Source organism: Hyperolius riggenbachi, chromosome 2 (assembly GCF_040937935.1).
Source record: "Hyperolius riggenbachi isolate aHypRig1 chromosome 2, aHypRig1.pri, whole genome shotgun sequence".
Classification (NCBI taxonomy): domain Eukaryota; kingdom Metazoa; phylum Chordata; class Amphibia; order Anura; family Hyperoliidae; genus Hyperolius; species Hyperolius riggenbachi.
In genome coordinates, this window is record NC_090647.1 from 75,635,186 (window position 1) to 75,649,987 (window position 14,802).

The 14,802-nt window shown below is 47.2% G+C and overlaps 1 protein-coding gene across 6 annotated transcripts in view; it reads right to left on the reverse strand.

The window, feature by feature from the left end:
- LOC137545556 (protein mono-ADP-ribosyltransferase PARP4-like) overlaps nt 1-14,802 on the reverse strand; it is a 168,535-nt gene that overhangs the window by 103,732 nt on the left and 50,001 nt on the right. For all 6 annotated transcript variants that reach the window (XR_011026055.1, XR_011026054.1, XM_068266922.1 and 3 more), the window contains exons 14-18: nt 11,701-11,854; nt 6,009-6,133; nt 5,796-5,927; nt 1,564-1,650; nt 1,270-1,434 (exon numbers count right to left, since the gene is read on the reverse strand). Coding sequence is in view for 4 of the 6 variants with exons in the window: in XM_068266922.1 (XP_068123023.1) it covers nt 1,270-1,434; nt 1,564-1,650; nt 5,796-5,927; nt 6,009-6,133; nt 11,701-11,854 (663 nt within the window). In the remaining 2 variants the exon portion in view is untranslated. The remainder of the gene's footprint in view (nt 1-1,269; nt 1,435-1,563; nt 1,651-5,795; nt 5,928-6,008; nt 6,134-11,700; nt 11,855-14,802) is intronic.

Sequence of the window (14,802 nt, forward strand, 5' to 3'; positions counted from 1 at the left end):
CAGTTAGTGACATGACCTGTTCAATGTACTCTTAAAACACTGTGGAAACTGTAAGCACTAAGAAAAAATGAAAGCACTAAGAAGACATGTAAGTACTAAGAAAAAGAAATGCTAAATCTGCTGACGTAAATAACTGTCTGGGTACTCTTTTGATTTAAATAGAAACTTTAGGCAGCATTGGAAACTTGTTGCCTCGTCTGCTAACTCCTATGTCTCCTCCCCTAATGTCTCCAACCCACTACCCTCACAGATCCCAACTGTCCCTATTTTGGCAGGACAGTCCCTCTTTGAGTACCCTGTCCCTCTTTCTCCCTCCTTTGTCCATTTTTCTGGACTGATGTACAGATCTGTGTAAGTATGTGTATTCAGGGCCGGGCCGAGGCATAGGCTGGAGAGGCTCCAGCCTCAGGGCGCAGTGTAGGAGGGGGCGCACAATTCATTCAGCTGTCATTCCTAATTGTGTTTGAAGCAGAAAGAAATAAGAAAAGTGGATACATAGCAGTGACTGCAAGCCAGATAACTAGATATTAAGGTGTTGGGGAGGTTGGGGGCCCTAGGGCGCCTCTTAGTCTAATAGCAATCAGTGTGTAACGGCTGGGGTGGGAGGGATGGAGGGGCGCACTTTGGTGTCTCAGCCTTGGGTGCTGGAGGACCTTGTCCCGCCTCTGTGTGTATTTTTCTATTGACAAATGTGCCTAATCGACACCCATCCTTTAAATTGATATATTTCTCATTTTGAAATGTTAATATGAAGGAAAATAAACCAGGATATAAAACAACATATTTTTCTTATGAAATCTTTATAGTATGCATGACTACGGGTGTGCCGAGGGCGTGATTAGGGGTGTGACAGGGGTGTGGCTTAAGTGTCCCTCTCTTTGATCTCAAAATGTTGGGAGGTATGACTACCCTCTAGATTGTAAACTGGCAAGGGCATGGACTTCTTAGGGGCTTCCTCCTAGTGTTTCTTCTTCTGCTGTAGTTTAACATATGTACATGTACCAATATTAATGATGTCTAATACTTAACACCAACAATGTCTGTATTTGTACTTGTGTTGCTAGAGGTCTTGATTGTACAGAATTTTTACCGCCTCATATATCTATGCTCCACACTACTAGTTTTGTACTATGTACAGCGCTGCGGAAGATGATGGTGCTATAATAATAAAATATAATAAAATCTTTAAATCTGTGCTACCTATCTGACGGCTCTTCAAAACATATCCCGACTACCGACCACAATATAATCAGTGAAACCTGCACTGACCTGAGTGTTTTCCCTCAGTGCCTGATCCTCTTGCCATGAAGCCACAGTGCCAGGAATAAGGAAGCTGACAATGGAATAGTAAGAAACCAGTTCGGTGACGTAGGTGATCTTAATGATAACGGTGGCCCCGGCAGGTAAATTCCCAACGCTCACCGTGAAGACGTCCTGGAAGAATCCGCAGAGCAGCTTATTGCATGTTTTTTTTCCATGTACAACTATGAAATAACCAAAACATGCAATATTTCAAATGGAAAAAAATGTATATAAAACTGTTTTGACAAGGAAACTACTCACAGGTGCATCTTGGTCCATGAGATACGCCCCATGGCCCTCGCTGATGGCGCTCCTGTACTCCCGATGGGCCTCTTGTTTTTCTTTCACCTGTGGAAACATTTACTTTGGTCAGGATACTGAAAGGAAATACGGGACATATTTATCAAAACTGTTGCAAGAATTCGAGAAAGGCTGGTGCAAAGAAAGTGCAAAGTTGGGGGAGTTACTGAGAAGTGACCTTAATGGGCCCTTCTATACTGCCTACGATTTGATCTGATTTTAAAAGTGCAAGTGTTTTGCCGATGGCAAGGGCATAGTAACCGAAGTGCTCTGTACAGATTGGAAAACAAAAATTTGCTTTGTTAAAGGGACTCAGGGCTCAGGGACCTAAAAAGATTTATACATATCTGCGGCTTCCTCCAGCCCAATAAGCTCCGGTCGCTCCCACGCCACCGTCCTCAGTGTTCTGCAGCGCCAGTACCGGGTCCCCCGACTTCCATCAGTTGGCTCCAGTCTAAGGAGGAGAAGTGCGCTCTTTGCGTATCTCTCCAGCAGCTGCTGGAGAGATACCTATAGGGCGCACTTCTCTTACGCCAGACTGGCTCCGACTAGCGGAAGTGACGGGACCTGGTTCCCGAAGCTGCGGGCAGCGGAGGACGGCGGCGTGGGAGCGATCGGAGCTTATTGGGCTGGAGGAAGCCGCAAGTATGTATAAATCTTTTTAGGTCCATGAGCTCTGGTACACTTTAAAACAGAAAGGATTTGCAATAATTCAGGTTGAAGCGAGCTCCGAGATTTCTCCCAGTGCATCACTGCTGAAATATGCAAATTGCTCATTGTTGTCCCTGTGGGCTAAACACACTTGATCCACTGCAATGCAAATAAGTGTCAGCTTACAGAGCCACACTAATCCAACATGCATACAGACTGTTTCAGATTGATTGATCCTCATCAGTGCATGGCATGGATTAATGTAGGACTTGAAACACCCAGAGTTATGCTTGGAATACACGGTTCGTTTTTTAGGTGTTTAGATGGTTTGATAGATAATTTCCGTCATGTCCGATCTCCTGTTCATACTTTCTCTGCTCGATTTCTGATAGAAGTGAATGGAAAAAAAGATAAGAAAAGCGAGCGGAAGATAAGAAAATCGAGTGGCAAAAACGATCGAGCGCAGAAACGCACGGCAGAAACTAACCGTGTATTGCCAGCATTACAGACTACCCAGCAAGCTCATGGTGAACCAGAACTCATTGGAGTGTGTAAAGGGCTACAATGGACCAAAAAGCCCTCTTACACTGTGCAATCTGTACAGTGCCCTGTACAGATTGGTGTGGTCCATTTTTAACCCAATTGCGAAAGCATAGTGCCTGCCTGATGCAGTTTCCTGGGTTTGCGATTAGATATAAAGAGTACTTGAGGTCAAAATGTTATGACAGTCTCTGTCTAAATGACGGAGGGGGTGGGGCTTAAATACCCACCTGTCCTGACATCTTCCCTCGCTCCGCCCACCCTCAGAGATGAGCCCTGCCGATTTTTTTTTTAAACTGTCTGCCAAGGATCAGGCCACATCCACCTGTGTGGCCACGGCTCCCGGACTTGGGGGCGGGCTGTGACCTCGCAGGCAGAGATCTCTGAAGAACTTCAGCAGTCTCCAGAAACATGGCTGCTGCTGCACTACCAAGGAAGCGGGTGTAGAATCTCTTGAGCCCCAAAGACATAAGGACAGTTATGTATTTAACCCCAGGCTCTGTCATTTTGACCTCAAGTACTCTTTAAATAAATGGGAGTGCATGCAAATTTGATAGCAAACGTGGTGCTATGCAATTTGTTTTGTGATCTTCCATTTGAAAAACTTCCCACAGCTTATTTATTTATTTATTTTTTACAGGCCTGGAATTATAATTGCGCCCACCAATCGAATACATAATCGCGGTGAAAACTAGTTAAAATCCGTGTGATTTTCAGTGTGGAAGGGCCCATAATCATTTTTGCATTGGTTTTACTCTAGTTTTCCTTGGCCATACGCTTATTGATTTTTCATGTCGATTTCTGGCAGAGTCAATCACTCTGGTCAAATCTGCTAGATATCGATGCTCTGACCTGCCAGCCTGATTGATGCTGATTTATAGATTTCATGCTGAAATCTATTAAAAAATTCTATGGCTAGTATGTGGAAGGTTTCAATCGCTCTCTGATCACACTTGAACTGAGAGGGATCTATCTGATTGTCGCATCTGGTGACCAGGGCCGGTTCTAGATCCAATGGGGCCCTGGGACAAAAGTATCTCGGGGCCCTCCCGGCCACCCACCACCACCACCCCACCCTATCACTGTGCTGCTGTAGGTAGTTTCCCAAGTAAAGATAGCAAGCCCCCCCCCCCCCCAAAAAAAAACCCTACCCACATCAATTTTAGGGTGAATGCAACCCCCCATCACTTCAAGGGATATGCAGGGCAGGCTTGAAATCCAAACACCATCCCTCCCCCATTTACATGGTTGGCAGCCAGGGTTCAAGAACACTCCTATCCACCCCCCACTAGAGCGGTGAGACAGCCAGTTGAGCCACACAGCCCAGACTCACCAAAACACAGACAACAGGCACATCCGATTCTCCCCTGGGTGCGGTTCAGTCAGCAACGACAAGTGTTCTCCTCGCAGGCATGGACGCACACGCCTGAGTCACATGGGGGGGCGAGCGCTGCGCTACGTCTGGCTGCGTCTAACACACGCAGCCAGCCAGGTTACCACGGAGACCAGGACGCTGTTGCCACCACCACCAATAGGAGGAGGAATCAGCTATGTATATAGCGTCGGCTCTTCCCCGACTAGCGTCATTCACCTCCTGCACACATCGCCATCCAGTCCAGGGCTGGGCCACACGCAGTGAGGAAGCGTCTGCCGGGCAAAGCATCCGGCAGCTGTCACGGCCCGCAGGACACACCAAAGTTGTCTCGCATTGGCAAAGGGGGCCCCCAGGGACTCTCGGGTCTGCGGGCAATTGCCCATTTTGCCTTACTTATAGCGCCGGCCCTGCTGGTGACCATCTATAAAGGTGGCCATCCATCAGGCTACTTGGCGGCCGATCACCCATCCGATTTGATTATCAGAATTTGATGAAAATTGGGGTGTCGTCAAGAGCATCCCAGATGGACGATATAAACAATTTTAGGCTGAAACTGGTCGCATGTATCAGTGCTGAAAGATGTGGGGCCGACATGCTCAATCGGGTGTGCGGCGGAAATGGCGTGCGATATCAAGACGAGCAATGAATGTGACTGAACTCCCAGGCTGTCCCCCATAATGTGTAAATGTGCCCCCCGGTGCCCTATGCAGTATACTTTACCTGTCAGTATGCGCTACTGGCTCTATCCTCCATCGACACGCCCAACGTGGTTGCCGGCGTATATGTGGGTGTGTGTGTGACGTAACACTCACGCCCATGTAATGCAGCCAACCACGTGGGGCGACTGTATGTGGACGGAGCACGGAGCCAGCAGCGGGCACAACAGGTAAAGTACACTGCATGGGGCACATTTTACATTGGGGGTACAGCCCAGAGGTGGTGGATGCAGCGTCACAAGGCCAATTCCCAAGAGATTTCATGCTAAAATCGATTGGGAATCGGTCTGCGTTGTATGGGCAGGCAACAGATATCTATTTCCGATCAGAGAGCAATCTGTCTCTTGGTCAATATGCCCTTATGTTGTTAAGTGTATAAAGGTAAATCTGCAAAGGCGTAGCTACGGGTGGGCAAGGGGGCACATCCGTCCCGGGGCACTGTAGCTTAGGTATATGCCCTTGCAGACCACAAACCTGCAGCCCCGCAACACACTGTCCCCTAATGCCTCATGATCTCTGCAGCGCCTGTGAAAGAAACAGCAAGGAAAGGGGCAGATCTACCCCTCCTACTCTCCACCCACTCCCCACCTCCTTCCAGCCCTCCTCTCCTCATCATCATGGCTATAGGGATTATGCTGCGTGCTGCAGCAAACTGCAGCGTACAGTCAGGGGCCACATGTCTCATACATGCGTATGAGGCTTCAGTCACATTGAGTACCGCTCTCCCCCAAGAGGGAGAGACTCCACCCATGACCACCTCCACATTCTGTTTCATGTTCATGCCCATTTTCCGGCACAGTGCACACTGCAAGGGTCCGTAGGCGGTGCTATAAACCCTAGCTACACCTCTGTAAATCTGTCCTAATGTTCTTGGGAGAACTCATTCATCTCAACACACCCATTTAGTTTACCTTTCCTACAATGTGCTTCCCATTGATAAAGGCTTCAAACCCGCACACAGCTGCAGTGCTGTCCAGAGGAAACACATACTTGGCTTCTATTGGGATGAGAGAATGGTTCTTGTAGGTCTGGAAGATGATCACCTGTAGGAGAAGGATGTGCAGTAAGTGGAGGAGAATGGATGGTGGCCTCTAGGAAGAGGCATGTGTCACAGTCACAGGTACCTGAGCAGCCAGATCCATGAGCCGAGCTTTCACATAGATACTCTCCAGAGGGATCTGCTTCCCATCCTTGCCCTGCAGACCACCTTTTGTTGTTGATGCTTCAGGAAGATCATCTATAGAAATGTCTGTTGAAGTATCAAAGAACCCAGGATATAATAAATGTAGCCATTAATCCTATAAGTAAATAGAATTCTTTACCAACTGTAACTCATGAGTCTAGGTAAAAACATCCCTAACTCCTGATTAGTAGAAACACACGCAACACAGAACATTTGGGGCCCTTTTACACGGGCGCTGAAAGTCTATAGGTGTTTTCATATTACCTGCGGTGCACTGGACGTGCTCAATTTGACGCGCTTCCAAAACTACGTTACCACGTGTATCTGTGCCTATGTGCGGCGGAACGGAAGTCATGCAAGTCTATGGTGGCGGCGGTGCAGCGGCGTTGCGACATGCATGCGCGTAAGTGTATTTTTACAATACGCTTCCGTGCACTTCCGTATTTCTAAAACAGGAAGTGACCGCAAGCAAGCATCACTTCCTGTTTGGCCGGATGCCAGAAGGGGAATACCGCATAGTAACGCGGTATTCCCCAAAGGCCTATTTGTTGGCTGTGTGGTGCGGCGCAGTTGCCGCACCGCACCTCTGACACCAATATACAGTGTGAACCCAGCCTCATATCGCGATTTTCTCACGGTGGACTCAAAACGGCAGAGCTGCAGCCACTAGGGCGTGCTATATAAGCTGTAGCAGTGTTAGGGAGTCTTGCCCAAGGACTTCTTACTGAATAGGCTAAGGAAATATGCAACACATCAGGCATTAATAAAGGTTTGGGCCAAACCAAGTAATAGCCTTGAAGCCCTAGTCCAGCCTCCCATTTTTCAATGCATATGGTTGGGTGCACTCTGGGAAGTACAAATTGATTCTAAATAGAGAAGAGAAAGAGGCACTGCATTCATAAAGAGCACCGATATTGTCAGCTGGATACATACATCAGGTTAGGCAGAGGGGTGAAGAAAAAATGCCTGGTAGCTGTCTTGCAGTAGGTTACTGCTTCATCAGAAGCCTAGCACTCTGACGAAGCGGTAATCTTCTGCAAAACAGCTGTCAGGGCGTTTTTTCTTTACCCCTACTGCCTCAATCTGATGCATGTATTCAGCGGACAATAATGGTGCCTTTTATGAATGCAGTGCTTTTCTATGAACCTGGGGCACATGCAGGAGTACCCAGACTAACAACCTCCTCATTCACTGAATCCTAGAGAGCACATGTGGATGGTCTGTTCCAACTACTGCTCAGGTTATGCTGAATGCAGCAGGAAGAAGTAGTGATTTAGTCACTGTTCAAGAAGCTTCATGCCTAAAGCCTAACAAGAGCCACAAACTTACAAAGCAACCATCATATTCACTTGTTCAATATGAGCACTGAGGAGTAGGACAAAATAAGTACTGTATTTTTTGGACTATAAGACTGTAAGATCCGGTGGCCGCTCATGGCGGTGGAATGCCAAGACCCACACTGAGGCGAAAGCCTCTGGGTCTCGGCCTGTCTGTGACGTCCCTGGCGCGCATGGCGCTCAACCCCCATTGGATAAGCGATGGACGTGCTCTCAGTACGCGAGCCGCCGCTGTAAACATTAACCACGTGTGTGCATTGCGAGTCAGCCTCTCTGCTAACACGATATCTGTTGATTGGTTACTTTGGATTCCTTTACTTTCTGATTGGTTAGTCCTTGTATAAATGAAAGGTGAGCGCCCTCTGTCATTGCCCGTGATAGCCTATGCTGGGCTTGTTGCTGGGGATCAGTGAATAATGGCGCACAGCGCCTATGCATAAAAATGGCGCCGCATTAAAAAGATACGCTTATCGCTATTTATCGTTAGTACTGCATAATAATGGCGCACAGGGAAAAAAGAATAAAAACGGCACACACTAACATTATTTATCAATAGTGGCACACACTAACGTTATTTATCAATAGTGGCACACACTAACGTTATTTATCAATAGCGCCCTACATAAGCCAAACTGCAGACGTTATTTAACTGCAAAACGGTGAATGGATTTAATGTAACACTGTCAAGGTTAGGGTTAGGCACTGGGGGGGTCTTAGGGTTAGGCACCACCAGGGGGGGTCTTAGGGTTAGGCACCACCAGGGGGGGGTCTTAGGGTTAGGCACCACCAGGGGGGTCTTATGCTGGGAATACACGTTTCGTTTTTGCCTTCGTTTTAGCCTTCGATTCGTTCGGTAAACGGATCGAGTGTTGAAAACGTATGTGAAAATAGTCATAATCTCATTATAGTTTCGATTAATAGACCCCAAAAACGAACGACTAGTGATCGAACATGTTTGATATTATCTCTCTTTATCCATCTAATCGAGCCATTGGTAGGCTTGATGGCTGTTCAGATCGATTATATATTCGTTTATGCCGTCCGTCCCTGTACTACGTTTCGTTTCTTTGCAGCCTTCGATCATTGGAAAAACGAAACCATCAGAATCGAAAAAAAAAAACGAAACCGTGGGTGGTGATATTAACCGTACGGTCGATTATTTCGGGATCGAAAAGGACAAAAGGCCCAATCGAAATGAAGGTTTAAACGAAGGCAAAAACGAAACGTGTATTCCCAGCATTAGGGTTTGGCAGGCACCACCAGGGGGGTCTTAGGGTTAGGCACCACCAGGGGGGTGGTTAGGGTTAGGCACCACCAGGGGGGGGTCTTAGGGTTAGGCACCACCAGGGGGGTCTTAGGGTTAGGCACCACCAGGGGGGGTCTTAGGGTTAGGCACCACCAGGGGGGTAGTTAGGGTTAGGCACCACCAGGGGGGGTCTTAGGGTTAGGCACCACCAGGGGGGGTGGTTAGGGTTAGGCACCACCAGGCGGGGTTTTATGTTTAGGCACCACCAGGGGGGTGGCTAGGGTTAGGCACCACCAGGGGGGTCTTAGGGTTAGGCACCATCAGGGGGGTCTTAGGGTTAGGGATAGGTATAGGGAGGGTTCCGTGTGAGAGTAGGGTTAGGTATACAGTACTATATACACCACCAGGGGGGTCTCAGGGTTAGGCACCACCAGGGGGGTGGTTAGGGTTAGGCACCATCAGGGGGGTCTTAGGGTTAGAGATAGGTACAGGGAGGGTTCTGTGTGAGAGTAGGGTTAGGTATACAGTACAATATACACCACCAGGGGGGTCTTAGGGTTAGGCATCACCAGGGGGGTGGTTAGGGTTAGGCACCACCAGGGGGGTCTTAGGGTTAGATACAGGGAGGGTTCTGTGTGAGAGTAGGGTTAGTTATACAGTACAATATACACCACCAGGGGGGTCTTAGGGTTAGGGATAGGTACAGGGAGAGTTCTGTGTGAGAGTAGGGTTAGGTATACAGTACAATATACACCACCAGGGGGTGGTTAGGGTTAGGCCCCACCAGGGAGGGTGGTTAGGGTTAGGCATCACCGGGGGGGGGGGGGTCTTAGGGTTAGGGATAGGTACAGAGAGGGTTCTGTGTGTTAACGCTAAATAACGATAAGGCTTTAATGCTAAATAAGAATAAGGCTTTAACGTTAAATAGCGATAAGCGGCAAACGGATTAGCGGCAACACCGTGCGCCATTATTCACAGGTGCCATTTTCAGATGGAAGCTGTTGCTGAGACTGTGCTCACACCAAGATGCCTGTCTTGCTGCTGACTTGTGTCTGTCTCTTGACTAAGCTTCTTTCAGATTGCCTTTTCATTGCCGACCTCTGCCTGTACCTGACCACGCTTCTCTATTGGATTACCCGTTGCCGACTCAGCTAGTACCTGGATTCCCCTGACTGCTGCCTGGACTGACCCCTGCTTGTAAAAGGACTTCCATGAACTGTGCCTGCACTGACTCTGGCCTGTTATTGACCATGCATCTGTCTAGTGATTATACTTCAGCCACAGCCTGCTATCTTGCCATCATCTGGATTGCCTCAGCCCATAGGCCTCAGGTGACTATTAATTATACTGTGTTTGCATAGCTCATTGCTGTGTTTGGTGATTGCTGTCTGTCAGTTTGTATGCTACATCTGCCTGCAGGGTATTGTAGTTTGTATTAGGCAGGAGTTTCCGCAGGCGTTAGAGCTGGTCTATAGGTCAGTCATATGGGCATACAGTCTGACTCATAGCAGGTGACCAGACAAGCCTGACAAAGACTCACTTTTTCTCCCCCAAAAGTGGGGGGAAAAAGTCAATGCGTCTTATAGTCCAAATGCAGGGAGTTCCTGACTTGTAAACACCTCCCAATATGAGCCCCCAACCCGCTGCAATGTCTGAGACTCCCTGTACTGTGCCTATGCAGAGGAGGACACAGGGGGACAAACAGAGGACACAAGGGAGACACTAAGAGGCATAGAGGAGAAAACAAGGGGGACAGAGGCAGATACAAGGGGGACAGAGTGGGACACAGGGAGACACAAGAGGTCCAAGGGGGCATGAGGTACAAAGGGGGAATAATTGTCAAGATGCCCCTTCACCATGGATGCACCAGGTTTAGTATATATTTTTTTCCTTGGTTTTTGTCTTCTTAACCTAAGTGCGTCTTATGGTCAGGAGCAAGTAGTTCCAAAGAGCTACCAACCAGATCGAATAGCTTTACTGGTCAACAAAGCTGGAACAACAGGCCGGATGAGGGAATGGGAAAGCTCTATCCAGAGCCTTCCCTCAACTCAGGAAAGTATCAAACCTGAAGTAAATTTTCTAACTTCAAGGTTAACTTTTTTTTAAAGGGAAAACACTTAGGAATTATAGATGGTGTAAGTGCAGTCATATGTGCATAAAACCAGGTATTACAGCCTAACGCTGCTTCAAGACTCAACCCTTATAAGTGTTGGATTTAACAACATTATTACTTAAAGGGAACCTGAACTGAGTAAAATTATTTAAAATAAACACATGCTGTAGCTGCAAATGAATATTACATACTTACCTCGCCATCAGTTCCCCTGAGAAGCTCACCATTGTCTTCTTACAGTGATCCCTTCCAATTCTGACAAGAATTTTGTCAGAACTGAAATATATCAGTTGCTGTCAGTTATATATCAGCTGCTGTCAGTTACAACTGAACATGCAAGGTAATGTTCATGTTTCCCTATGGCTCAAGTTGGCAATATACCAGTTTAACAGTGTGCTGACCAAGAAGCTGTTATGGGGTAATGGCCATTTTCAAAATGGAGGACGGAGAATTCCATCAATCACAGTGGATAAACAGGATGCAGGAGAGGAGAAAGAGATTGATGAGCAGACTACATGGGAGGTAAGTATGACCTGTGTATGCTTATTTTTACTTTTTATTTTCAGTTCAGGTTCTCTTTAAACTGCAGCATAGTAAAGCAACCAGAAGAGGTCACTGTCTAAAGTGTGGTGATGATCTCTATGGTATTGTGGTTTCCTGTATTCATTCTGTGTTCATCTCTGTTCTAAGTAAGCTGCATTTGATGGTTGTGTATGATTTATCTCTGCAGGTTATCTTCAGTAAAGGGTTATATTGGGTCCCTATCTTCATGTACAGACCACTCTGCTCTATCAATAACATGGGCTGCAGATTTTTACCAATTTAGAGCTGATTTTAGGCAAAGAGGCACCCTGCAAGTGCATGAAAGCCCATTAGTAAATGTGTTAAAAATAGCAACTACAACAGAACAGAGAAAAAAAAGCTCCTTTCTTCTTACCCTCTGAGGACTCACATGTGGTCACCACATTATTGTCCTCTGACAAGGTCAGTGTAGGGTCCGCCTGTAAATTAGGTTGGTCTTTGTTGGCACCAAATTGAACGATGTATCTCATTTTTATCTGGTTCACATTGTACACCACATATTCATCGTCCTGAAAAATACACAAACACACCATGTTGTTTCATGATTATCATTATCATACTTGCACATACTTATCATCTGGCTGACAGGACATTAGGCTTCACCTGATGACCAATGGACAATCACCCAAAGGATGTAAGATTTTAAAGAGACTCTGTAACAAAATTTTCAGCCTTATTTCTTTTATCCTATAAGTTCCTATACCTGTTCTAATGTGCTCCGGCTTACTGCAGCCTTTCCTAGTTGCACAGTGGCTGTATTATCTCTGTTATATCATCTAATCTTCTTCCTTCTGTCGGCTCTGTCGGGCTCAGGCACTCAGGCTGGAATGTGCTAATCTGCTTGTGATAGGATAGAAGCTATACACACCCTCTCCAGGCCCCCTCCAAGCTCTGTATGACTCACACACTGAGCTACTCTCAGCCTATCACATGCTGTTAGCAGCCATGTGTTTTGTTTGTAAACACTGCCTAAAACTGGCAATTACAAGCCAGGATTGCAGCAGGGAGTGGCGGAAACAGCACAGAGCGGCCCAGGAGAACATAATGAATAGAATGGTATGCTTTTTATTGTTAGAATTTTAGAGTACAGATTCTCTTTAAGCCAACAAGTGAAAAACATTACCCAAACTACTACCTCACCCCCAGTGTCTGCTGTCCACTCTTCCCTTTCCTCAAGCTATGTGTGTCTGGTTTTAAAGCGAACCTGAACTTCATATCTACTCTAAAAGATAAGTAACATCATAATAACCTTTGAAGAAAAACATTTGTTACAGCTGATACAAATCCTGCAACAAATCAGCAGTGTGTCTACTTCCTGTTTTCATGGAAGAAGACATAGGGTTAACGCCATGGCCCATATGCAATTCACTTTTTCTCCATAGTTTTCTCCTAAGTGATATTTTTAAACTTGTCAATAAAATGCCTTTTAATCCACCAGAAAGCAAGAGAATGCTCAAAATAATTTTGATAGTACTTATTCGCCTGCTTTTTGATACTTTTTAAGTTGAAAATTGCCGGAAAGTTATTTAAAATTGAAGATGAAAAATTATCGCCTAAGAGAAAACTCAGGTGAAAAAGGGAATTGCATATGGCCCCATGTGTTTAACCACTTAAAGGGATACTGTAGGGGGGTCAGGGGAAAATGAGCTGAACTTACCCGGGGCTTCTAATGGTCCCCCGCAGACATCCTGTGTTGGCGCAGCTGCTCACCGATGCTCCGGCCCTGCCTCCGGTTCACTTCTGGAATTTCTGACTTTAAAGTCAGAAAACCACTGTGCCTGCGTTGCCGTGTCCTCGATCCCGCTGATGTCATCAAGAGCGCACAGCGCAGGCCCAGTATGGTCTGTGTCTGCGCAGTACACTCCTGGTGACATCAGCGGGAGCGAGGACACGGCAATGCAGGCGCAGTGGTTTTCTGACTTTAAAGTCAGAAATTCCAGAAGTGAACCGGAGGCGGGGCCGGAGCATCGGGGAGTGGCTGCGCCAACACAGGATGTCTGCGGGGGACCGTTAGAAGCCCCGGGTAAGTTCAGCTCATTTTCCCCCGACCCCCTACAGTATCCCTTTAAGTACCAGCAGTCTCTGCCACCTTAAGGAACAGAGACCGCTGGTACAATAATGACGGAATTCCGACGAATCGCCGCATATACCCAACGCAACCGCCGCATGCCGGGATCCTTAGGAAATCCACTCTGCTGTCTCTATGACGGCAGAGTCATGTGAGCCGGTCAGGAGCCGCTTTCATTGGCTCCTCACCATGTCTATCAATGTAAGCCTATGGGAGTTGCTTACATTGATAGACAGAGCCAGGAGCCAATGAAATCACCTCCTGACCGGCTCACAGAGCTCTGCCATTATAGAGACAGGCAGAGCGAGTGAGCTGCGACGGGACATGGCGGGGATTCAGCGGTGACATCGGCGGGGAGCAACAAAAACGGCAGATGCGCTGCGGTGGTGATTGAAATCTACGCCCTGCCAGCCAGGTAACCACCAAAACAGGGCGTGGATTTTAATCACCGTGGTCCTTAACCCCCCTGGCGGTATAAAAAAATCCGCCAGGAGGGAGCGCCGCAGTTTTTTTTTAATTTTTTTTTTCCTATATCATGTAGCGAGCCCAGGGCTCGATACATGATAGCCGCTGCTCAGCGGCATCCCCCCGCCCTCTTCGATCGCCTTCGGCGATCTCCGATCAGGAAATCCCGTTCAAAGAACGGGATTTCCTGGAGGGCTTCCCATGGCGACGGGGCGGGATGACGTCACCGACGTCACCGACGTCGGGACGTCATTGGGAGTCCCGAACCACCCCTCAGCGCTGCCTGGCACTGATTGGCCAGGCAGCGCACGGGGTCTGGGGGGGGGGGGGCGTGCGGCGCGACGGGGTTACCGCCAAGGAGGTTAAGTAGTTAAAAATGAACTGCTCTACCAAGGCAGCCAACTGACGCAGCTGATAGATCAAATTACAACTTGTGATTAGTCACAGATGAGGAGGAATTAGACAGGCTAAACTCTCTAGATACACACAGGGTGCATTTCTGTATGTTTTCCTTCTGTCCTGTGCAAGAGTTCAGGCCCACTTTAATATAGAAGGGGCATTAGATTGAAAACCATATGAAGAAAAGGAGATATTTCCACCTGTTTGAAGAAGGATTCCTTACACAAGATTAAATACAATGCGGAACATGTTATCATAGGAAGTAGTTTTGGCAAATTTTATATCTGCATTTAAAAGAGGGCTTGGATTTTTTTCCAGTACAGGCCATTCACAACTATAATTACCAGGTATAGCATGGTGATACTTTGATCCAGGGAAATGTACTTTTGTACAAAGGATTTGATGCACAAAAGTGCGGTAATATTGCCATGCACAGATAGTGCACAAAATGTTACTGTTAGGGCCCTTTTCACTAGCGGCGTTTGCGATGCTGAATCGCAAAATCGCAAACCGCTAGTGATTTTG